The 23934-nt window shown below is 50.2% G+C and overlaps 1 protein-coding gene across 1 annotated transcript; it reads left to right on the top strand.

Annotated features, from left to right (window-relative positions):
* The first annotated feature begins 4653 nt into the window (after positions 1-4653).
* On the top strand, positions 4654-21934 carry CRYBB1 (crystallin beta B1). The gene is made up of 5 exons (XM_003938483.4): positions 4654-4849; positions 8289-8407; positions 12997-13129; positions 20057-20199; positions 21540-21934. The coding sequence occupies exons 1-5, from the start codon at positions 4673-4675 to the stop codon at positions 21721-21723; spliced, it is 756 nt and encodes a 251-aa protein (XP_003938532.3). The 5' UTR covers positions 4654-4672; the 3' UTR covers positions 21724-21934.
* The last annotated feature ends 2000 nt before the right edge of the window (positions 21935-23934 follow it).

The raw sequence follows: 23934 nt of genomic DNA, 5'->3' as shown, positions 1-23934 counted from the left end.
AAACTGAGGCAGGAGAATTGCTTCAAGCTGGGAAGCAGGGGTTGTAGTGAGATAAGAGATTGCACCATTGCATGAGACTGGGCAACAGGGCAAGAGTTTGTCTCAAAAAAAAAAAAAAATACATAAAATAAAAAGTGTGACTTTGATGAAGGGTTAGCATGACAACTAAAGGTTAGGAATGCAGCCTCTGCATCCAGACTGCCTGCGTTTGCATCCCACTCTTGCTGGCTGGGCACCTTTAAGCATGTTACTTAATCCCTCTGAGCCTCAGTTTACTTGTGTGTAAAATGGGTATAACAAGGTAAGTTGGGATTCGCCTGAGAGACAGGGGTATTGTGAGGATAAATGTGAATTGCACATGAATAGCAGCTGGAATTGCTCCTGCAGTACAAAAAAAATTGTATGGCATTGGCCGAGCACGGTGGCTCACACCTGTAATCCCAGCCCTTTGGGAGGCCGAGGCGGGTGGATCACAAGATCAGGAGATCGAGACCATCCTGGCCAACATGGTAAAACCCTGTCTCTACTAAAATACAAAAAAAAAAAAAAAAAAAAAAAAGTTAGCCAGGCATGGGGGCACATGCCTTTAGTCCCAGCTAATCAGGAGGCTGAGGCAGGGGAATGGCTTGAACCCGGGAGGCAGAGTTTGCAGTGAGCCAAGGTCATGCCGCTGCACCCTAGCCTGGCAACAGAGCAAGACTCCATCTCAAAACATAAGAAAACAACAACAAAAATAGGCTGGTATTTTCATCACTGTCATTGCTAATAATAAAGATGATTACTATTAATTGTTGATCAAAAAGCAGGAGTGCATAGTTCTTAAGAGCTTGGGTTCATGAGTAAAGATGTGTGTTCCAAGTTCATTTCACATTTCTATTCTGATGAGAAAGTGGGCTGGGAGAGAGGAAGGAAAGGGAGTTGCCTCAGTTTCCTTATCTGTAATTGGGGCTAATCCCAAAAACTTCATCCTTATACTGAGGAGTACAGGAAAATCCAAAAGCAAAAAAAAAAAAAAAAAAAAAAAAAAAAAAAAAAAAAAAAGAAGAAGAAGAAGAAAAAAGAAATTGGCCCTGTAAGACAGGGCAAAACCGAAAAAGATATAGTAATAAAAATAATAAAGGATAAAATAGTAATAATAATAAATGCTCAGAGGGGAGCTATGGTGGACGACCCCGTCTTCTGCCCCCATCCTCGGGCAGATGGCCCTTTCCTGGGGGGTGGGGAGGGCACGGAACTGCCCCAGATGACCTGGCTTTGAAGCCTAGACCAGTGGGTGGCCTCTGGCCACAGGCATCTTGGCCCCAGTCCCAGTGGCTACCCCATTTTACAGTTCCTGCCCACACTCACCAAGTCTTGGCCCAGGATGAAAGGCCAGGAGAGGCTGGGAAGTGAGGGGGCGCTAGGTGGGTGGAGGGACAGAGGCAAAGCTGGCCGCAGGCCAGGGAGATCTTGAGACAGAGCTGGGCTCCATGAGGAAGCCCAGACCCCCGAAGAAGAGGCGGGAGCCTATCCAGACGCCCCCCTGCCATACACCCTGCCTGGGACTGGGGCATCGACTGTGGGTGACCCAGCTGAGCAGCTCCCCTGGCTCCCTCTGACCCCGGCTCTACTGTGAGTCCCCGCTGTGTGACTTTGTTGAAGTCACTTGTTCCACCTGGGCCTCGGTTTCTCCATTTGTGAAATGAGGGGATTGGACCCTGTGGTTTCTGTGTCTGTTCTGCCGTCCTGAGGCCTGATTGCCCTGCCGTGACCTCTGTCTCTCCCTCTTGCTCCTTCACTGCCCACGTCCCCTGCGCCTTTCTGTGGCTCTGTCCCCGTCTTTCTCTTTGTCTGTTACTTCTCTGTCTCTGCCTCTCTACTTCTCTCTCCTTGCCTTGGTTTCCCCATCTCCCCGGTACCCCACCTTCTGTCCCGATACGTTGGAACCACCATTTAGTCACTAGATATTGACTGAGAACCCACGATACGCCAAGCCCTACCTAGCCAGGCCCAGCGAGGTGCTGGGGCCAGTGGTGAGCAAGATTGTGCTGGGCATCTGGGCTTCCCAGAGCGGGAGGCTCTGAGACAGGCAGTCACCTTCCTGGCCACCAGCCCTGTCTCCCGGGTCAGATAACGTGGGTAGAGGCAGGGAAGGGAGGTGACAGGAGGGGTAGCCAGTGACAGCTCAGGAAAGGATGGGGCCCAATGTGGGTAAAAGACAAAGACCCAGGTCTCCAATATTCAACCCAGCTGAGCACAGTGAGACTCCCGGCTTCCTGCCTCTTCCTACAAACAGGAAGTCAGGTCACGGGGGCCTCAGGCCAAGGTCAAGACTGGACGGCAAGAGAAGGAAGCACGCAGGCCCAGAGCTGGCTGGCCTGGGCTGGCTCTGACGTCTCCGTGCGTGCCTTTGCTTTCCTCTTCTGTGAAATGGGCATAATGAAAGTACCAAATAAGTCAGATTATCCTGGGGATCGGCAGAGAGAGCACGGGGTCAGCACGCAGTAAGCACTCCGTAAAAAAGACTGTCCACATCAAAGCCACCGCTGCCTTTACAAAGCGCTTCTCCTATGCTCACTGTCACCTTCTTTTCTGTGTGGCATCCAATAGGGACACGTGCCCACCTTATCACTGCAGACACAGAGGCCCCCCGAGGGGTAGACACCTACCAAAAGCCACACAGTGCGTAGTGGCTGAGTCAGGATTCAAACTCCGGTCTCTTGCCTCCCGGGGTCTCCCCTTTTCCCTGCCCCAAGTTGGCAGCCAGCAGGGACCCTTTGGGGACCGGGGACGGTCGGAAGGTGAAGCTGAGGTGGCCGGGGTTTCTGCTGTGTGTGCTGGTCTCACAATGGAGAGTGCTGCTGTCTGCAGTGATCCAGGCGAGGTCAGGTCGGGGCCCCAGTACCCGACTCCCGGGCCAGGCCTGCTGAGCCAGCTTCCCCTTTGTGCCACAGACTATAGGGCCTGATGTCTGCCAGACTATAAAATGGGGGGTCGGCCTGTAGTCACCCAGAGCACCCGCCTGCCTGCCTGTCCTCCAGCAGGAAGTAGCAAGTCCCCAGGTAAGAGGGAACCCACAGGGCAGCTGAGAGCCGAACGGAGGGGAAGAGAACAGGGAGGCAGAGACAGCAGGACCCAGCAGGACCGTGCGAGGCGGAGAGGCAGGGCCCTGGAGATAAAGCCAAGCAGAGAGCCAAAGAGAGGGAGGGCGAAGGAGAGGGGAGAGAGACGGAGTCAGAATAAACAGAGAGAGAAGTCACGGTCGTGAAAAAAGAACAGAGAGAGAGGGAAGCAAAGACGCAAAGAGGACAAGGTAGTGGGTGACGGAGGAATAGAGAGGGGGAGAGAAGCAGACCGGAAGATCTGCAGAAAGCGGGAGAGGAGGAAGCAGACAGCAAGGGGAGGGAGGAGAGAAGAAACGGAGACGGGGAGGGGGAGAGAGACGGAGAAGGAGACCGTCTCCAGGAAGGAGCCAGTCGGGCTGCCAGCCCTGGGGGAGTGCTGAAAGCCACAGATGTGGCCCAGATGTCTGGCCCCACCCCTGATGAACAGGGCACCCCAGAATATGCACCGCCCTCCTGGAGGAGGCTCGGGAGGGACCTGCTTATCCCAGCTAGCTCCTTCGCACAGAGTATGTTCCGGAATCAGCTTGACCAGAGGGTCTTCCTCTGTGCTATGGTGGGGGGGGGGTCCTCAAATCCCTTAACATTGTCTCCAAAGTGAAAGGGGGCATTATTTTTGTCTGGGGACAAAGTTGAGATATTCATCAAACATTCAAAGGAGCCCGTGACCCCAAAGCAACAAGGAACCGCTGGAATTGACCAAAGCCCTCTCCACCCAATGCCCGCCCGGCCAGTCGTTTTCAGAGCCCTCCACGTGCAGTAAATACATCCTCTTGGGTCCTCCCATATGCCCCAGTCCGCGGCATGTATCTGCACCCATACACCAACACCCCCTCCCCCAGAGAATCCCAGAGGAAGCCGACTGGGAGAGGAGCTGGGAGCAGGCATTCATCCACCTTCTGAACAAATGTTAATTGAGCAGCTCCTATGTGCCAGGCGCAGAGCCAAGTGTTGGGGATGGCCGGTGAATAAATCAGGTTAGGTAAACTGCAGAGCACTTTACTAGCCAGATGAGTTCAAATCCGAGCCCTACCACTTAGCCGCTGTGTGGGCCTGAGCTGGGCCCCTTCCTTCTCCGGCCCCCTACTGCTCAGAGGGGATCGTGACAGCAGCTGCTCCATGGAGTCAGGGTCATGGTCAGATGGGTTAGGGAATGTATGTCCCAGTGCCCAGCACACCTTAAGTACTCCCAGATGGGACCTCTTGGTACTAGTCTGCAGAGGCGAATGGAAGTCGCACGAGCAAATCGCCGCGATAAGCGGTGTGGAAAATTTCGGGGGGCTAAGGAAGGGCCCAGCGGGGCACTGGAGGGTGGGTGCAGCTGGTGGAGGGAACAGCGTGGTCAAAAGCCTGGAGGAAAAAGATGTACATAGGATGAGCGGCCCCCAGACGGGAGGGTCTTGGCTGGGGAGTCGGGATGGAGCGGAAAGCTTCCAGGCTTACGTTTCAGAAGGAGAGAGAGCAAAGGAGTTGCAGAGACCGGAAGCACAGGGTGAGGGGCTCTGAGGGCGGGTTGGCGGTGTCATCCCTGAAAGCCAAGGTTTCTTGATAGACTTTTGCAGGCGGGAACCATGTCTCAGGCTGCGAAGGCCTCGGCCAGCACGGTGGCAGTGAACCCAGGACCTGATACCAAGGGGAAGGGGGCCCCACCTGCAGGAACATCCCCTGGTCCCAGCACCACCCTGGGCCCAACGACCGTGCCTATTACCAGCGCCAAGGCAGGGGAGCTGCCTCCTGGGAACTACAGGGTAAGGACCTGGGCGTGCAGGGGCTGCGTCCGCTCCTCTGCTTCTCCTCCTTTTCCTCTTTCTCCTCCTCCTCCTGCTCTTCCTCTTTCACCCCTTACTCCTCCACACCTCTTCCTCATCCCCCTCCTTTGCCCATTTCCGCTCCTTTCTCTTTCCTCTCCCTTTTCTTCTTCTGTACCTCCCCACACGCTCATCCTCTGTCTCTGTTCTCTTTTTCCCTCCTCCTCCCTCCTTCTGGGAGCCCCAGAAATAGCCAGGGGTTTTGACACACTTGGAAAAAGTGGGGAGGCAGGGGGGCGGGCACGGTGGCTCATGCCTGTAATCCCAGCACTTTTGGATGCCGAGGCAGGTGGATCACCTTAGGTCAAGAGTTCGAGACCAGCCTGGCCAACGTGGTGAAACCCCCGTCTCTACTAAAAATACAAAAATTACCCTGGCATGGTGGCGGGTGCCTGTAATCCCAGCTATTCGGGAGGCTGAGACAGGAGAAACATTTGAATCCGGGAGGTGGAGGTTGCAGTGAGCCACGATCGTGCCACTGTACTCTAGCCTGAGAGACAGGGTGAGATTCTGTCTCAAAAAATAAAAATAAAAATAAAAATAAAAATAAAAGGGACAGGGGGAAACCTACTGTGGAGTTGTAAGATAACAAGAACCGAAACATAACACTTCACAGCTGAAGGGACACCTGGCAATCAGGCTACGAGTTTATCGAAAGCAAGACAAACAAAAAGGGAATGAGAAGGAAGTAGGCTGTCCTAGCAGCAGAAACCAGCTGTCCTTGGAGGCTGACTGGGGCAGCAGGACGGCCTCAGACCCTCCTGAAATTGAGCCAGGTGTTCTGGGCTGAAAGGGATCGTGTGGAGCAAGGTGTCCAGTCCCCTGGGACTTGGCTGGGTTTGGTTTTGTCCTCAGGTGCGCAGAAACAGGTCATTTTGTGATCCTTGGTTCATGACATGCTCTCATGTGGTCTGTGCGTGGCTGGCTTTTATGTATGTACCTATTTAATCATTAGTTGATTTCTAATAACGTAACATGCACCTACAAACCCACCACTCAAATAAAAGCCAGGACTTGGTTACAAACCTTCTACCTAGCTCTAAACGGTCTCCCTCGAGCCCATCATTTCCTCCCCCACTCCAGGAAATACCATCCTGTCCTCAACCTGTGTCTGCAATCTGCTTGCTTGATTTTGTATACAATTTTATGCATTATTCTTTTAAAAATGTATATACACGTGTCTAGTTATTTACTTGTTTTTTGTATTTATTTGTTTTGAGAATGGGTTATGAGACTGGTGAATTTTCATATTTTTGGTAGAGAAAGGGTTTTGCCATATTATCCAGGCTGGTCTCAATCTCCTAGCCTCAGCTCCCCAAGTGCTGGAATTACGGGCGTGGGCGACGGTGCCCAGCTGATTTTCTGGGTTTTAACTTATTGAAATAGGCAATGTGATTATTCTGGGGTTTTCCTCGTGCTTTTCACTTACTGTGAGATCCCTAATATCCATCCATATTGTCGGGCATGGCTGCAGGTCATTCGTTCTGGCTTCTGCGTGGTATTTCAGAGCGTGACCATGTCTTTCCTGCCGAACACGATTTCAGTGTTTGCTGGCTTTACTCTGGTGAACAGCACAGCTTGGATTTTTTTTTTTTTTAAGATGGAGTCTCACTTTGTCACCAGGCTGGAGTACAGTGGCACAATCTCAGCTCACTGCAACCTTCGCCTCCCAGGTTCAAGCAATTCCCCTGCCTCAGCCTCCCAAGTATCTAGGACTACAGGCGCGTGCCACCAATCCTGGCTAATTTTTTGTATTTTACTAGAGACCAGGATTCACCATGTTGACCAGGATGGTCTTGATCTCCTGACGTCGTGATCTGGCGCCTCAGCCTCCCATAGTGCTGGGATTACAGGCTTGAGCCACTGCGTGCAGCCGGCTTGGATGTTCTTATCCCTGTCTCCTGGGGCATACATATAGGAGTTTCTCTTGAGTGAACGAGGGTCGGAGTGGAAGTGCTGGGTCACGGTTATGTGAACCTCCCCCTTACAGCTGGGGAAACTGAGGCTCAAAGAAGGCAGACAATTGCCTCGGTCCGTGTGAATGGCAAAGTTGTCCCAACTTGGAACAGCAAGTGGACAAGGAACCAAAACATGAGGCTTAGTGAGAAGAGATTGTCTCAAGTTTCCCCTCCGCTGTGGAGGGCTGGATTTGCAAGTGTCTATCAGCTCTATGGCAGGTACTGGGGCTGCGGATGGAGATACAGAAATAGATTAATCTCAAGCCCTGCCCTGGAGGAGCCCTTGGTCTTTGGAGGGGCTGGGTAAGGGGAGAGAGGGAGTGCAGAAGGAGAGGGAGACCCCAAAGCAGAACAGCAGACTGTGGTGCGTTAGTTGTGCTGCTAATGGGGAGAAAACAGTGGAGGATGCTCAACCAGGGCCAATGGGGGAGGGGGCAACCAAGGAAGGCTTCCTGGAGAAGGTGGCATCTGAGCCTAAAACAGACTATTGAGCCTAGAACACGAGTTAGGGAACTTCAGTTAGGCGGCAGCAGCTCCAAGCTGGAGAGGTGTGGTGGAGAAGGCATTCCAGGCAGGAGGAACAGCACGAAGAAAGGCCTGAAAGGGAGGTTTGTAAATTCCTAATGATGGCGCAGATCTTTGCTTCAGAATTAGGGCATGAGGCCAGGTGCAAGGTCTCACGCCTGTAATCCCAACACTTTGGGAAGCCGAGGCGGGCCAATCACTTGAGCTCAGGAGTTGGGGACCAGCCTGGCAACATGGCAAAACCCTGTCTCCACAAAACAATATAAAAAAAATAGCTGAGCATGGTGGTGCGTGCCTGTAATCCAAACTACTCAGGAGGCTGAGGTGGGAGGATGGCTTGAGCCTGGGAGGCGGAGGTTGCGGTGAGCTGTGATTATGCCACTGCACTTCAGCTGGGGCGAGAAAGTGAGAGTCAAAAAGAAATAAAAAAAAGGTAAAAAATTCAGGAGTGGGAGGGCAGGATCATTTCACAAACCATGGTTCATCGTACTTTCAGGTGACCCCTTCACTGCCTGCTTTTATTTATTTATCTATATCCTGAATGAGGGGTTTTTTTGACATGGAGTTTCACTCTTGTTACCCAGGCTGGAGTGCAATGGCGCGATCTCGGCTCAGTGCAGCCTCCGCCTCCTGGGTTCAGGCAATTCTGCCTTAACCTCCTGAGTAGCTGGGATTACAGGCACGCGCCACCATGCCCAGCTAATGTTTTGTAGTTTTAGTAGAGACGGGGTTTCACCATGTTGACCAGGATGGTCTCGATCGCTTGACCTTGTGATCCACCCACCTTGGCCTCCCAAAGTGCTGGGATTACAGGCTGGGGCCACCGCGCCCAGCCGCTAAATGAATTTTTGACTCCCCTTCACTCTGCCCCTGGCTTGGGGGCTTCTCTCCTGCAGCTGGTGGTCTTCGAACAGGAAAACTTCCAGGGCCGTCGGGTGGAATTCTCGGCGGAGTGCTCGAACCTGGGAGACCGTGGCATCGACCGTGTGCGCAGCATCATCGTCTCCTCGGGACCGTGAGTGTCGGGCGGAGGAGGGGCACCCGCTCTGCCACCGTAGGACCACCACACCACAGGAGCGGCCACTCCTCCAGCATCTGCTTTGTGCCCGTGGCCCTTCATGCTCCTGGCACAGATGTTATTTCCAATCCTCCCATCAAACCGGAGAGGGAGGAATTGTTCTCAATCTCATTTTACAGATGAGGAAACTGAGGCTCAGAGGGGTGATCCGATTAGCGTAAGAGCACACTGGCAGTAAGCCGTGGTTCTGAGCTCTGGAGAAATGCGGCTTCTACTAGACCAAAACCTGTAGCCCATGGCTGAGGGCAGAGAGAGGCCAGAGTGACATGTCCACTCGCTGTCCCCTCTCCTGGGTGTCCAGCTGCCTGAGAGTAAGGAGAAGCATCTGTAAAGCACCCACTTGGTGCCAGCCACTGACTTGGGGCCGCACTTTGATGATTCACAGTGACATAGGAGGGAGGGGCTATTCTTATGCCCACTTTACAGATGGAAAGACTGAGGCTCGGAGGGGGTAAGTCTCTTGCCCAAGGTCCCCTAGTGGCAAGTGGCACAGCCAGGATTCAACTCAGGTTGATCGATTTCACTCCCAAAGCTCTTAATCACCATGCTTCACGGCCTGTTCCTGTCTCTGGGGCTTCCTGAGCCTTAGCAACTGCCGTATAAAGCAAGGTTAGCTAACCTTGGGTGGGGTGACTGCCCCATGTCCAGCCCGTGTGTGCTGAGGTCAGGGTGGAGGGGCAGCCCCAGGACAAGATCCACGTGGCTCATTTGCTCTTGTCTCCTCACTTTGAAAGCCCCCAAGGGTTCCAGTCAGCCTGTATTTTGAGCCCATTCTGAGATGGGCTTTGAGGTCAGACAAGCCTGGGTTTGAGTCCTGACTTCCCCTGTTTGCCTTGTTCAGTGTCCAAGCCTCAGTTTTCCCATCTTTGAAATGGGGAGAATGATGGCCCTCACCACTCCTCACAGGATTACTCTGAGGTCTGAGGGAGATCATACAGCCTGAGCCTGTCACCGTGAAGGCACCCAAACACGGCAGGTGACTCTGATGGTCACGTACCCAGCTCACTGCCCTGTGAATTTAGCCAGCTCACCCTGGAGCCTCCCCGGGACCATTTCTACCTCCTATTCCCACTCCACCCTCAGTGTGGTCAATGCAGCCTCAGTTCCACCCTCAGCCTCCAAACCCAGCTGGGAGCAGAAGCTACCGGATGTGGCCAGCTTGGGTTTTCAGGCTTTTTTCAGTACCAGTGACTCAAACCCAGAGTATTTCTCCTCAAAGATGCAGCTGGTCTCTGACGTGTGCCTTGGGGCTGTGCCTGATGGGCATGGAAACAGGCCTGTGGTTTGAGGGCCTGGGTCTGTGTGGGCACTGGCAGGACCATGGGAAGAAAATAATAAAGCGGGTGGGGTGGGCATGAGGGAAGTGGGGAGAGGTTGTCTTCAGCACAGAGGTGGGGACGCCTGCCTGCCTGAAACCCAGGAGACTACAGCCCGACACCCGACACCATCGTGTGACCTCAGGCTGGGGACTTAACCCCTCTAAGCCTCAGTTTCCATATCTTGTAAATTAAAATTCCTGCCCTACCCTCTCTCTTTGCTTGCAGGTTGAAATGAACCATGGGAGATAAGAAAAGGGATAGACGTAAACATTTAAAATTGAGGTCCTCGCTGGTCCTTCTCAAGAAGAGAGGGGGGATTTCAGGGGGACCACAGGCATGGCGGCAAGATCACCAAAGTGTCTGTTTTTCCATAAGTCTAGACCTCCAGCTCCCTTCTCCCTTTAATCATGAATAGTATTAATTCGGGGGTTTACTCTGTGCTGTATCTGTCCCATACATTTCCCCACTTTTTGTTTTCTGAGACAGAGTCTTGCTCTGTCGCCCAGGCTGGAGTGCAGTGGCATGATCTCAGCTCACTGCAACCTCTGCCTCCTGGGTTCAAGTGATTCTCCTGCCTCAGCCCCCTGAATAGCTGTGACTACAGGTGCCTGCCACCATGCCCGGTTAATTTGTTGTATTTTTAGTAGAGATGGGGTTTCACCATATTGGCCAGGCTGGTCTCGAACTCCTGACCTTGTGATCCACCTGCCTGAGCATCCCAAAGTGCTGGGATGACATGCATGAGCGACCACGCCCAGCCGCCTTCCCTGTTTTAGGCCCTCCTAACCTCCCAACGAGGCAGATGCAATCGTTTCTTCTCTGTTACTAAAGTTTAGCAAGCCTAAGGGCCGTCCGAGGTCATGCGGCAAATACATCGCCAGCTTGGATTGGAACTCAGCTCTGTCTGTTTCCAGGGTCTATCCTCTTAACTCCTACATGAAACCACATTCCAAGGCTCCTTTGTTATTCACCCATGCATCTATCCACCCATGTATTCCTCATCCGTGTACTTCCCCACGCATCTACCCATGCATCTGTAGATCTAACCATACATACATTTATTCTCCATTTATATGCATACATATCCCTCCCCACTGTTTATTCACCATCACCCACCCATCCATCTATAAATCTGTCCATCTACCCACTCAGCCATCTACCTATCCATTCTACCATCCCTTCATCCATCCACCTACCCATCCACCTATTCAACCATCCTTTCATCTACTCATCCATTCCATCTGTCCATCCATCCATCTATTCTTCCACTTATTTCTCTCCTGCTCCAGGCCAGACAGGGCTGAGGCAAATTCAACTCTATTCTGAGAAGACAAACGTATCTTTAATTCACGCCATTGTGGTTAACTCATTGTTAACCACAGAGACCTGAGGCTCTTGTGATGCCTTCTCTCTTAGCCCAGGGTGATAGTCCATCATCGTCATCTCCTTTCGGGGAGAGCAGGATCCCAGCAGCCCCCTGGGAGAAGATGCTAATGTCGGTGTCCCCGTATCCCTCTCTTGTTCCCTGAGTACTCTGGAACACACAGGTAGAAAAGGTCAAGGGGTTCCTTAGTCTCAGCTTCTCGTCTATGGAATGGGGATCACCACATCGGCTTCACCCACATTGTCACAATCCCTGGTCCCTCCAATACAAGCTCACTTCCTATCCTTAATAGGTCTTCACTGGGAAAGCCAGGAGAATCTTCCATCTAATTTCAAACTTCTAATTAGTCCTTGTAAGGAGCCTAGCACCTTCCTATGCACGATCATGTTAAATTATCATAGGCATCTGAGGGTAGATATTACCATCATTCCCTTCCCATCGCCCCATACTGGTTGCTAAGTGTCTCCCAAATGCCAGGCAGTGTTTACCCAGCAAGGATGAAAACACCTGTATTAATTTTTCCCCTGTACCTTCGAGTCTGTTGTTTATTTCATATATTTCCTTTAAAATGATCCTTATGCTAAGCACAAATAGACGCGTTTCTTTTGAGACAAAGTCTTGCTCTTGACCCCTAGGTTGGAGAGCAATGGCACGATCTCATCTCAACGCTGCAACCTCCAGGTTCAAGTGATTTTCCTGCCTCAGCCTCCTGAGTAGCTGGGATTACAGGCACCTGCCACCATGCCCAGCTAATTTTTTTTTTTTTTTTTTGAGATGGAGTCTCGCTCTCTTGCCCAGTCTGGAGTACAATGGCATGCTCTCAGCTCACTGCAACCTCCGCCTTCCAGGTTCAAACAATTCTCCTGCCTCAGCCTCCTAAGTAGCTGGGATTACAGGTGCACGCCACCATGCCTGGCTAATTTTTGTGATTTTAAGTAGAGATGGGGATTCGCCACATTGGTCAGGCTGGTCTTGAACCTCTGACCTCATGATCCGCCTGCCTCAGCCTCCCAAAGTTCTGGGATTACAGGTGTGAGCCATTTGGGGCTACTGTTTATATTGTTAGTAGAGACAGGGTTGCACCATGTTGGCCAGGTTGGTCTTCAACTCCTGATCTTAGGTGATCCACCCGCCTTGGCCTCCCAAAGTGCTGGGATTACAGGCGTGAGCCACCATGCCCGGCCAAATAAACACATTTTTAAAGAACCTTTACACCACCTTTTATAAATGAAGGCTAGTATTATTTCCTATAAGTAAAAAGTATCCATACAAAATTAACAATGAACACAAAAGTATTACAATGTTGCTATTATACCATGTGTGCTGGAGACTGTGGGCTAGTGGTCTTTTCTCCCTTTGCTACAAAAAAAAAAAAAAAAAAAAAAAAAAGGAGAGATTAGTAAGTGTTAAAGGCACATTAACATCAGACAGACGTTCTCCTATGTCAAGTTTAAAACGTCGATGTGTTTCTTGGCTCCAAGTCCTCACAGTACTTGAAGCACATGTGAACCCTACATCTAGAGAAACAGCGTGCTCAAATAATCACACACATATATCTCACTTAATTATTCACCAACTCTAAGGAAATAGGCATGTGAGCGTACATGAGAAACAAAGGTTCAGAGAGGCGAAGTCACTTGCCCGTAGTCACACGGATTTTAAGTGTCATAGCCTAAAATCAGACCCAGGCATGTTGGACCCCCTTTCGGGACTTTCTACTGGCCTCCGGGCTGCTGTGCCGCAGGACAGAAAGGCAAGCATGGAATGAGGGCTTCTACTAACCGTTTTTCTCCCGTCTGCCTCACGCTCCTTCTTGTATCCAGCTGGGTCGCCTTTGAGCAGTCCAACTTCCGCGGAGAGATGTTCATCCTGGAGAAAGGCGAGTACCCTCGCTGGAACACGTGGTCGAGCAGCTACCGTAGTGATCGGCTCATGTCCTTCCGTCCCATCAAGATGGTGAGTGGCTCTCTGGCTGGGGCTGAGGAATCAGCCAGGCAGGGCCAAGCAGGGGTCAGTCTGAGATCTGACAAGGGCAAGAAGGAGAGGATGGGGGACAGGCGGGCGTGGCAGCCTCTGAGTTGTCGAAGGACAGTGGGTTCTTGAGCTCATCAATTCATCAGTGTCCTTCACACACTCCCTGCATACCCAGCTTGGAACCCTGGGCAAATGATAAACACAGAAGCTTCCAAGTTAGAGCTAAAAACTTCATCATCTTCCTTGATTCTCTTGATATCCTCGGCTGCACATTTAGACCTTCCTGGGAGCTTTGTTTGTTTGTTTGTTTGTTTGTTTTTAAGATGGGGTTTTGCTGTGTCTCGCAGGCTGAAGTGTAACAGTGATCGTAGTTCACTGCAGCCTTGAACTCCTGGCCTCAAACTCCTGCCTGGGCCACCCAAAGTGCTAGGATTATAGGCATGAGCCACCATGCCAAGACTGGGGATGCTTTTAAAATTTCAGTGCCTGGGCCTGGTGCCAGGGCTCACACCTGTAATCCCAGTATTTTGGGAGGCCAAGGTGGGTGGATCACGAGGTCAAGAGATCAAGACCATCCTGGCCAACATGGTGAAACCCTGTCTCTACTAAAAATACAAAAATTAGCTGGGTGTGGTGGCGCACAGCTGTAGTTCCAGCTACTCGGGAGGCTGAGACAGGAGAATTGCTTGAACCCGGGAGATGGTGGTTGCAGTGAGCTGAGATTGAGCCACTGCACTCCAGTCTGGTGCCTGGGGGAAAAAAAAAAATTCAGTGCCCACCCAAAACACCAAATGTGCTGGTTGCAGATCATGCAATGGCTAAGAAGAGGGATATTATAGAAACGCAGCCCAAACCTGTTAATAATAAGACAATATACTGAATTAGTTTCTGATAATGTTTAACTAAGTCAACTTCCAGAAGATTCAAGGTTAAAATGGTGGCAATATCTCCAAGTGATTCACAGTTTTTTCCAAAATTGAGTTGATGCTGAGTCATGTACCAGCTACATCTTACTCACCAGTGTTAGTTGCTGATGGTAACTGACTTTTGTCTCCCACGATGGGAACATTTATAAGAATTTTCATGGGTGTGCATTTGAGGCTATCAGGTGCCAACCACCAGCTGTTCTGATGTCAACAAATGTATCTTAATGGATTATTCAAACAGATCATTCCCAATGCTTTTCTCAGAATGTAAGACTGAACTGTTTGCCTTCGTGATGTACTCTCTGTAAGAATTCACAGATGTTCCAGGCGCTGTGGCTCACGTCTGTAATCCCAGTACTTTGGGAGGCCGAGGCAGGTGGATAACCTGAGGTCAGGAGTTCAAGACTAGCCTGGTAAACATGGTGAAACTCTGTCTCTACTAAATATACAAAAATTAGCCAGGCATAGTGGTAGGTGCCTGTAATCTCAGCTACTCAGGAGGCTGAGGCAGTGGAATCGCTTGAACCCGATTCCACTGGGTTCAAGGCAGGTGGATAACCTGAGGTCAGGAGTTCAAGACTAGCCTGGTCAGCATGGTGAAACTCTGTCTCTACTAAATATACAAAAATTAGTCAGGCCTGGTGGTGGGTGCCTGTAATCTCAGCTACTTGGGAGGCTGAGGCAGTGGAATCGCTTGAACCAAGGATAGGGAGGTTGCAGTGAGCCGAGATTGCACCATTGTGCTTCAGCCTAGGAGACAGAGCAAAACTCTGTCTCAAAACAAAGAAAAAACAATGAATTCACAGATGTGTCTCTCAATCATTGAATGGTTCTTATATGCCAACCTATGTCAAGGGCTTTGTTTGGAAGAATGATCACCCAGCGCATTTCCAGTAGCTTCTAGAAGCTTGCTATTCAATATAATAAACACTAGCCATATGTGACCATTGGATACTTGGCTTTCAGCTAGACTAAATGGAGATGTGTCATAATGTAAAATGTACACTAGGTTCTGAATACATAGTAAAAAAAAAGTTTAAGAAGGTCAACAATGCATTGATGTCATTATATTGGTTACATATTAAAAATATAATATTTTAGGTATATTTGTTTTAGTTTAGTTTCGTTTATTTCTCACTCTGTTGCCCAGGCTGGAGCACAGTGGTGCGATCTCGGCTCACTGCAATCTCCACCTCCCAGGTTCAAGCGATTCTCCTGCCTTAGCCTCTCGAGCAGCTGGGATTACAGGCACCTGCCACCATGCCCAGCTACTTTTTGTATTTTTAGCAAAGACAGCATCTCACCTTTTTGGTCAGGCTGGTCTCGAACTCCTGACCTCATGATCTGCCCGCCTAGGCCTCCCAAAGTGCTGGGATTACAGGTGTGGGCCACCGCACCCAGCCCAGGTATATTTGTTTAAATAAAATATATTATTAGAAATTTTTAGAAATCTCAATGTCTAGACTCCACCCCAGACCAATTAATTCTGAATCTCTGTGGCTGGGACTCAGGCACTGATATCTTTTCTATGCTCTCTAAGTAGTCCGTCTGTGCAGCCAGGGCTGAGATCCAATGGTCTAAATCAGGGATGCCCAATATTTTGGCTTCCCTGGGCCACAGTGGAAGAAGAAGTGTCTTGGGCTACACATAAAATACACTAACACTAATGTTGACTGACGAGCTTTAAAACAATTGCAAAAAAATAATCTCATAATTTTTTTTTTTTTTTTTTTGAGATGGAGTCTCACCCTGTTGCCCAGGCTGGAGGGCCGTGGTGCGATCTTGGCTCACTGCTACATCCGCCTCTCAGGTTCAAGTGCTTCTCCTGTCTCAGTCTCCCAAGTAGCTGGGACCACAGATGCGTGCCACCACGCCCAGCTAATTTTTGCATTTTTAGTAGAGACAGGATTTTGCTGTATTGGCCAGGCTGGAATTGAAATCCTAACCTCGTGATTTACCCGCTTTGGCCTCCCAAAGTGCTGGGATTACAGGTGTGAGCCACTGCACCTGACCAACTGGCCTATTTCTGCCAGATTCTGATGTAGGCTCTGAGTATAAAACTATGTATCAGGCCGGGCGCGGTGGCTCAGGCCTGTGATCCCAGCACTTTGGGAGGCCGAGGCGGGTGGATCACGAGGTCAAGAGATCGAGACCATCCTGGTCAACATGGTGAAACCCCGTCTCTACTAAAAATACAAAAAATTAGCTGGGCATGGTGGCACGTGCCTGTAATCCCAGCTACTCAGGAGGCTGAGGCAGGAGAATTGCCTGAACCCAGGAGGCGGAGGCTGCGGTGAGCCGAGATCGCGCCATTGCACTCCAGCCTGGGTAACAACAGCGAAACTCAGTCTCAGAAAAAACAAACAAACAAACAAACAAACAAAAAACAAACAAAAAAAAAACTATGTATCAAACAGACTATGTCCTGTCTTCATGAGACTTAAGCTACCCAGGGAGGCAGCTATGGAAAGCGTAATCATGGGGCCGGGTGAAGGGGCTCACGCCTGTAATCCCAGCATTTTGGGAGGCCGAGGCAGGTGGATCACAAGGTCAAGAGATGGAGACCATCCTGGCCAACATGGTGAAACCCCGTCTCTCCTAAAAATACAAACGTTAGCTGGGCATGGTGGCTGGCACCTGTAATCCCAGCTACTCAGGAAGCTGAGGCAGGAAAATCACTTGAACCCTGGAGGTGGAGGTTGCAGTGAGCCGAGATCATGCCACTACACTCCAGCTTGGTGACAGAGAGAGACTCCATCTCAAAAAAAAAAAAAAGAAAGAAAAAATCTTAATCATGGGACTCCATCTCCAATGGATTCATCTACCATGGTAGGCGTTACATAAAGGCCATGCAATCTAACTAGGGAAGCAGAAATGGGAATTGGGGACTCAGATATTGTTAGAGGTGGAGTGGGCAAGGGTGGTCAGGGAAGCCAGCTCCCAAAGTTTGGAAACCAAGTCAGCCATGTGAGGAACAGATGGAAAAGCCTTCCAGGGAACTGTGCATGCAAAACTCCTGGAGCAAGGATGGACTGGTGGGATCAAGAGAATTCAAGGTGGTCCGGGAAGCTGCAGCAGAGGAAGTGGAGAAGAGAGGGAGGCAGGTGGGAGGGGAGGAACTGGCAGAGGTTAGTCGTGCCGGTTCTCATAGGTGAGTTTAGTCTTGACCTCACTAGCAATGAGGAGCCATTGACCAACAACCCTCCCAAGGACCTCAAGACTGCAGCAGTCATATGTAATCGATGTTACCACTGATGAAGTACATTTACCACTGGCAAGTAATTGCACTAAGGGCATTTGTCTTACCATGGCTCAAAGGGTCCCCTGTGCTGCCATCCCTGCCTGGCACCGTGCACTGGCCCTTGTTTACCCTGTCCACACAGAGATTTTCTTTGCACGCCCCTACCTCCCAGCCTTTGCCTGTGTCTTCTCTGCCTCACCCAACCTCCCTTCCCCTCTCGGCTTTACACACTCCTCATTAACCTCCAAGGCTCCTCTCAAGTGTCACTTTTTCCACAAAGCCTTCCCTGATCTGCTCTCCTTTATTCTGGAAGATCGTTCTTCATCTATAATCCTAGGCTCCTCTTCCTCCTAGCAGTGGTGAATAATAGTAGATAATCACAACACCCATTTTTTTTTTTTTTTTTTTTTTTTTTTGAGACGGAGTTTCGCTCTTGTTACCCAGGCTGGAGTGCAATGGCGCGATCTCGGCTCACCGCAACCTCCGCCTCCTGGGTTCAGGCAATTCTCCTGCCTCAGCCTCCTGAGTAGCTGGGATTACAGGCACGCACCACCATGCCCAGCTAATTTTTTGTATTTTTTTTAGTAGAGACGGTGTTTCACCATGTTGACCAAGATGGTCTCGATCTCTCGACCTCGTGATCCACCCGCCTCGGCCTCCCAAAGTGCTGGGATTACAAGCTTGAGCCACCGCGCCTGGCCCACAACACCCATTTTTAAGCTCCAACTACGTGCTGGTATATTACCTGCCTTTTACATAATCCCTGCAACTGTCCTATGTGAAAGGCTAAGATAACACACATTTTATTTATTTATTTATTTATTTATTTATTTATTTATTTATTTATTTATTTTGAGACGGAGTTTCGCTCTTGTCACCCAGGCTGGAGTGCAATGGTGCGATCTCAGCTCACTGCAACCTCCGCCTCCCGGGTTCAAGTGATTCTCCTGCCTCAGCCTCCTGAGTAGCTGGGATTATAGGCTCACGCCACCACACCTGGCTAAATTTTGTATTTTTAGTAGAGACGGGGTTTCACCATGTCGACCAGGAGGGTCTCCATCTCTTGACCTCATGATCCACCCACCTCGGCCTCCCAAAGTGCTGGGATTACAGGCTTGAGCCACCGTGCCTGGCTGATAGCATACATTTTAAAAGCAAGGAAACCGACACTCAAAACTAGGAAATGACTGGCCTAAGGTCACACAGCTGGGAGTTTCTGGGGCTGGGATTTGAAACCAGGTCTGTGGGTTAGAACCTACAGACTGAGGTTAGCATCACTCTGCTGTGATTTCCGGTTCATCTCTTTGGCTCTTCAAACCCTTGGGCCTAAAACAGGGCATGATGACTTTTGAAAAGATGGATGATCCCTGCCCTCAGAAATAACTGACAAACTTTAAAAACAAGACACAGGGTCATGAAAGCATTAAAAGTCAGTGCACGCCAGAACTGAATCATGTGTCCAGGTTCAAGGATGAGCCTGTTTTATAGTTGGTGCTCAGCCGTGAGTTGAGTAGCCATGACAATCCCACAAAGCAATAGTAACCCCATTTTTTGTCGTTGTTGTTTGAGACAGAGTCCCACTCTGTCACCCAGCCTGGAATGCAGTGGCGCAATCTCGGCTCACTGCAACCTCCGCCTCCCAGGTTCAAGCGACTCTCCTGCCTCAGCCTCCCAAGTAGCTGGGATTGCAGGCACCTGCTACTTCACCTGATTAATTGTTGTATTTTTAGTAGAGACAGGGTTTCACCATGTTGGCCAGGAACTCCTGACCTCAGGTGACGCACCTGCCTCAGCCTCCCAACGTGCAGGGATTACAGGTGTGAGCCACCATGCCTGGCAGTAAGCCCCTTCTAAAGATAAACAAACTGAGGCTCTGAGGGTGGCAGAGTAAAATGTCAAGATCACCAGAGCATAAATGTCAGAGGCAGGATTTGAACCTCGATCTGTGTTCCACTAATGTTCCTCATTTCACCTGGTTTGTAAGAAGCATTTACAAAAGGGCAGTTGGTTAAACTCCTGATGACACAGGGACATTCATTGATTGGGCTTAGGAATGAAATGTTTCTCTGAAAGGTTCTGCACCCCTCCCTGGCTGTGTGATGTTGATCAATAAGCTTGGCCTCTCTGAGCTTTTTGTCCCTGACCATAATTTAAAAAAATAATAAACATTTTTTTTTGAGACAGAGTCTTGCTGTGTCACCCAGGCTGGAGTGCAGTGGTGTAATCATGGCTCACTGCAGCCTCAACCACCTGGGCTCAAGTCGTCCTCCTGCCTCAGCCTCCCAAGTAGCTGAGACTACAGGCATGTGCCACCATGCCTGGCAAATTAAAAAATATATATTTTTGAGAGACAGGAGCTTACTATGATGCTCAGGCTGGTCTTGAAACCTTGGCCTCAAGCAATCCTCCCATCTGGGCCTCTCAAAGTTTTGGGATTATAGGCATGAGCCATGGCACCTGGCCAATAAATGCATTTATTCAGCACCTGATGTATGCCAGGCATCGTGCTCAATGCTCTATGTGGATGCACTGATTTCATCCTCACGAGGACCCTGTGACTTGGGAGCTGTCATCCCGTTTTCCTTCTGTCTCCTTCCAGACTAGACAGCAGTGGTCCTGGAGAGTCCCACAGCGGCCTGCACAGGCTCAGCTCTCTCCCTCCACACCCAGAAGGCACCACTAAGTTTCTTCTCTTCGTCCCACCTGTGTTCCATACACCTGACCCACCCTCTCTTTCCCCAGGACTCCCAGGAGCACAAGATCTCCCTGTTTGAAGGGGCTAACTTCAAGGGCAACACCATAGAGATCCAGGGGGATGATGCGCCCAGTCTCTGGGTCCACGGCTTCAGTGACCGCGTGGGCAGCGTGAAGGTCTCCAGCGGAACGTAAGCACCCCTCCTGCCAGGTCCACATCCCCCGCCTCAAGCACAGGCAGAATCAGAGGCAGCTCCCCTGATGGGTTAAACATCAGATTCCTAGAGAGGGCCACAGCCTCTCCCACAGTGTTCCAGTGCGGGTTCCTGGGCTTCAGCCAATAGAACTTTATTCCCCTGGGGAATAGAGTCAGACTTTGAGAAATTCCAGGTCAGTGTAAACAAATCAGGCAAGTAGCTCTAAAAGGCTGTTAGATGGAGAAAATAAGAGCTACTAAACCTCATTGGGGTTGAAGGAATAATCAACGAAAAGGGTCAGAGCTGACGTGGATAGATGAGGCTGGATGCGTCCAGGGACAGGGGATGTAGAGGCAGCTTGGAAGCTTCTGGGAGAATGAGCCGAATGAGTTCTGAGCGGTGAATTTGCGTTATGAGATGCCCCTGACCCTGCAACTGATATGCTGAGGAACTTGAGTGAGCCTAAAAACCTCTCTGCCTCTCAGTCTTGCCAGCTGGGCAATGGGCACAGAAAACTCCCTGATCTAAGAGGGCCCTTTCTGCTCTCAATTCTCGGGATCTGGAGCTACCAAAACAGAGCTCCATGACCTAATGTCATGAGGATACATGGAAGGGCTGGATCAAAGGAGTCACTTTATCCATCCCCCTACCTCCAAATGACTGTGCCAGACACCCCTGATCTCCTCCAGGTAAATGTAAGGTTCTGCCTCTCCATTCCCAGACTTGATCTAAGCTCCTGTAACACCATCAGGGCCACGGCCTTTTTCTTGTTCCTTTCTACCTCCCTGAAACCTACATCCCTACCATTCAAGCCATCTGAAATATATTGAGCTTTGTCTGTGAGCCAGGCATTGTGCTACCCACACTGGGGAAAACAGCGATGAATACAGCCGGGTTCCCACAGCCAGGTTCCTACCTTCAAGGAACTTATTTGGCCTAGCAGGGGAAAGCCAGATATACCTGTGAGATGGTGTCCAACAATACTAAGTAAGGGATGGGCCAGCCAGTGCAATCTTGTTGCAGGTGGTCAGAGGAGGAGAGTAGGTTTCTAGGATGGCTGTGGATGTTAGGGTGGAGGGCAGGTCAAAGGTTTATCTGAAGAGGCTGGGACTTAAACCAGATTTTCAAATATAGGGAGGGGGTCTGGGAGAGCCCTGGAAACACCCTCTCAGCAAAGACAATGAGAGATGTTAGAAATTAATCGCTGATGATAACTTCTATTGAGTGCTTACTACGTATCAAGCACTGTGCTTAACCTCTTTAGATAAATAATTATTAAACCTTTATAACAAACCAAGGCAGTCTCCATTCTGCCCTTCTCACTTTCTTCTCAGATGGGTTGGCTATCAATATCCCGGCTACCGCGGGTACCAGTACCTCCTGGAGCCTGGCGACTTCCGGCACTGGAACGAGTGGGGGGCCTTCCAGCCACAGATGCAGTCCCTGCGTCGCCTGCGTGACAAGCAGTGGCACCTTGAGGGCTGCTTCCCTGTCCTAGCCACAGAGCCCCCCAAGTGAGTCCACACCTCATCCTCCTACTTTGCCCCACCCCTTCTTCAGGCTCAGTGATTCCCCCATTTTTCCCAGGCAAATAAAAGTCCCTAAAGCCAAAATGTCTCCTGGATCTGTAAACAGATGTGTGCCTTGTGGTCCCCCATAGTTGTTGGGCTGTGACTTCCTCGGTCTTAATAATTACAACAATAATAAAAGCAGCAAACACTGAAAAGTTCTTTATGCCCGTTATGTGACTGTATCCAATGCACAGGCAGAAATGAATAAGGCCAAGTTCCGGCCGTTAGGGAGCTTGCTCCGCCCAGCAGGGGAAACCGATACACCTGTGAGATGCTGTCCAGGGTACTAGGTAGGAGACGGCCCAGCCGGGGCACTGGTGCTGCAGGTCAGGGAAGATGGGTTGGTTTCTGGGTCCTGAATGGATGTGTTGGAGTGGAGGGGAAGTACTTGACCTTACTCATTATGAAGACCACTCTAGGAGTTTGGTATTAGAGTTATTCTCATTTAACACGTGAGGAAAGTGAGGTTCACAGACCGGAAGTTATTTTCCCAAGGTCACACAGTTAGCAAGTCAAGACTTGAACTCAGGCTGTCTGGCTCCAGGGCCTGCACTCTTCAGGACATATCTAAAGAATTTTTTCAAACTCTTGCCGTTTGCACACTCCCCTCAGGATTTTTTGCACTGCTGCACGATGCCTGGTCTATGATTGACGATATTTTTATTTAAATAGACGTACCTTTTTGTCGTTAAATGCATTGATTTGTAAATAAAGCTTTATAATGCTACAGGAAGTGGAAAATCAGTATCATATACATAGAAAGCAAACACGTAGGCCGGGCGCGGTGGCTCACGCCTGTAATCCCAGCACTTTGGGAGGTCGAGGCGGGTGGATCACTTGAGGTCAGGAGTTTGAGACCAGCCCGGCCAACATGGTGAAACCCCATCTCTACCAAAAATATAAAAAGTTAGCCGGGTGTGGTGGCAGGCGCCTATAATCCCAGCTACTCAGGAGGCTGAGGCAAGAGAATCGCTTGAAGTGGGAGGCGTGAGGTGTGAGGTTGCAGTGAGCTGAGATCACTGCATTCCAGCCTGGGCAACAGGGAGAGACTCCGTCTCTGCACCAAACTGAGCCTTTTTTTCCTCCGTGATTTAATCAACAAAGGTTGAAAACAGCATATTTTTCTTGTATCGGATTCAGTGTCACTCAATCCTGGGGCTGGAGCCCGTCAAGAATCATCTCGTCTGGAAATCTCCGCCTGGCACTATTGTTTCCCATATCAATAGTTAATATTGATTGATGTTATTAATCATTAATCTATGCAGACAGCCTGGTGGAACAGGGGGTGGGGGTTGCTATGGATATCTTCTGGGTGGAGGGAGTAGCTGAAGCAGGCCTTGAAAGGTGGAGCAGGAGCTTGCTCGGTGGCGAATAGGGGAGATGATATTCCAGGCAGAGGAAACAGCAGGGTCCCCACTATCCCATAAGGCACCTTTGTGCCAGTGACAAAAAGGATGCTTCTTCCTCAAGACATTTTAGTGCCACGTGCTAGAAATTATTGGTCTAAATCTGGGGTGTCTACCATGTGAATGTGCTATGCCCAACGTGCACAGCTGTACTCGGCAGCTCCGGAACGCCAGGAACAAAGGCATAGAGGTTGAGAGAGTTGTGGTGGCCCCAGCGAAGCTTGTTGAGGTGGGAACCTCAGCGTGGTGGTTGTGTGGGCAGAAGCGCAAGGTGGGACGGATGCACTCGTACTCAGAAGATAAGGTTGGCACGAAAGCTAGGGCCTCATGACACCCCACCCTGTGGTTTTGCTGAGCTTCAAAGTTGAGTCACCACCTCACATCACCTTGCACTGGTCTCACTCACCTTCCCTCTTCTCATTTTCATTCTTCTCCCCACCTCCACACTCTTGGCCAGCCTCTTGGACTAGAAGACAGGGCTGTCGGTGGACTGGGATTCCCGGACAGAAATCAGCAGGAATACATGGGTATTAACCCTGCCGTACTGTTAGAAGCTGGAAAGAACCGGGCAAATCGCTCCATTACCTGGGACTCGTTTTTCCCTTCTATAAAACAACAGCTCAAATACCCATCCAGCCCCAAGATTCCAAGGTAACCAAGTTCCATGATTCCCTAAGGTTCTGATATTTATCTCTAAGCTTCTGTGATTCTCTGATTCCAAAACCAAGTCACGTGGCTTTTCACTCTGAGTT

The sequence above is a fragment of the Saimiri boliviensis genome, chromosome 21, assembly GCF_048565385.1.
Source record: "Saimiri boliviensis isolate mSaiBol1 chromosome 21, mSaiBol1.pri, whole genome shotgun sequence".
NCBI classification, from domain to species: Eukaryota; Metazoa; Chordata; class Mammalia; order Primates; family Cebidae; genus Saimiri; species Saimiri boliviensis.
Note: the sequence above shows the minus strand (reverse complement) of the source record. Positions and strands in the feature narration are given on the sequence as shown.

Bases quoted from the DNA above. Each gene is read 5' to 3' on its own strand.
- CRYBB1 (XM_003938483.4), top strand. From the start codon at position 4,673: ATGTCTCAGGCTGCGAAGGCCTCGGCCAGCACGGTGGCAGTGAACCCA. The intron at 8,408-12,996 runs GTGAGTGTCGGG...TCTTGTATCCAG, and splicing joins ATCATCGTCTCCTCGGGACC to CTGGGTCGCCTTTGAGCAGT. The intron at 13,130-20,056 runs GTGAGTGGCTCT...CTCTTTCCCCAG, and splicing joins CCTTCCGTCCCATCAAGATG to GACTCCCAGGAGCACAAGAT.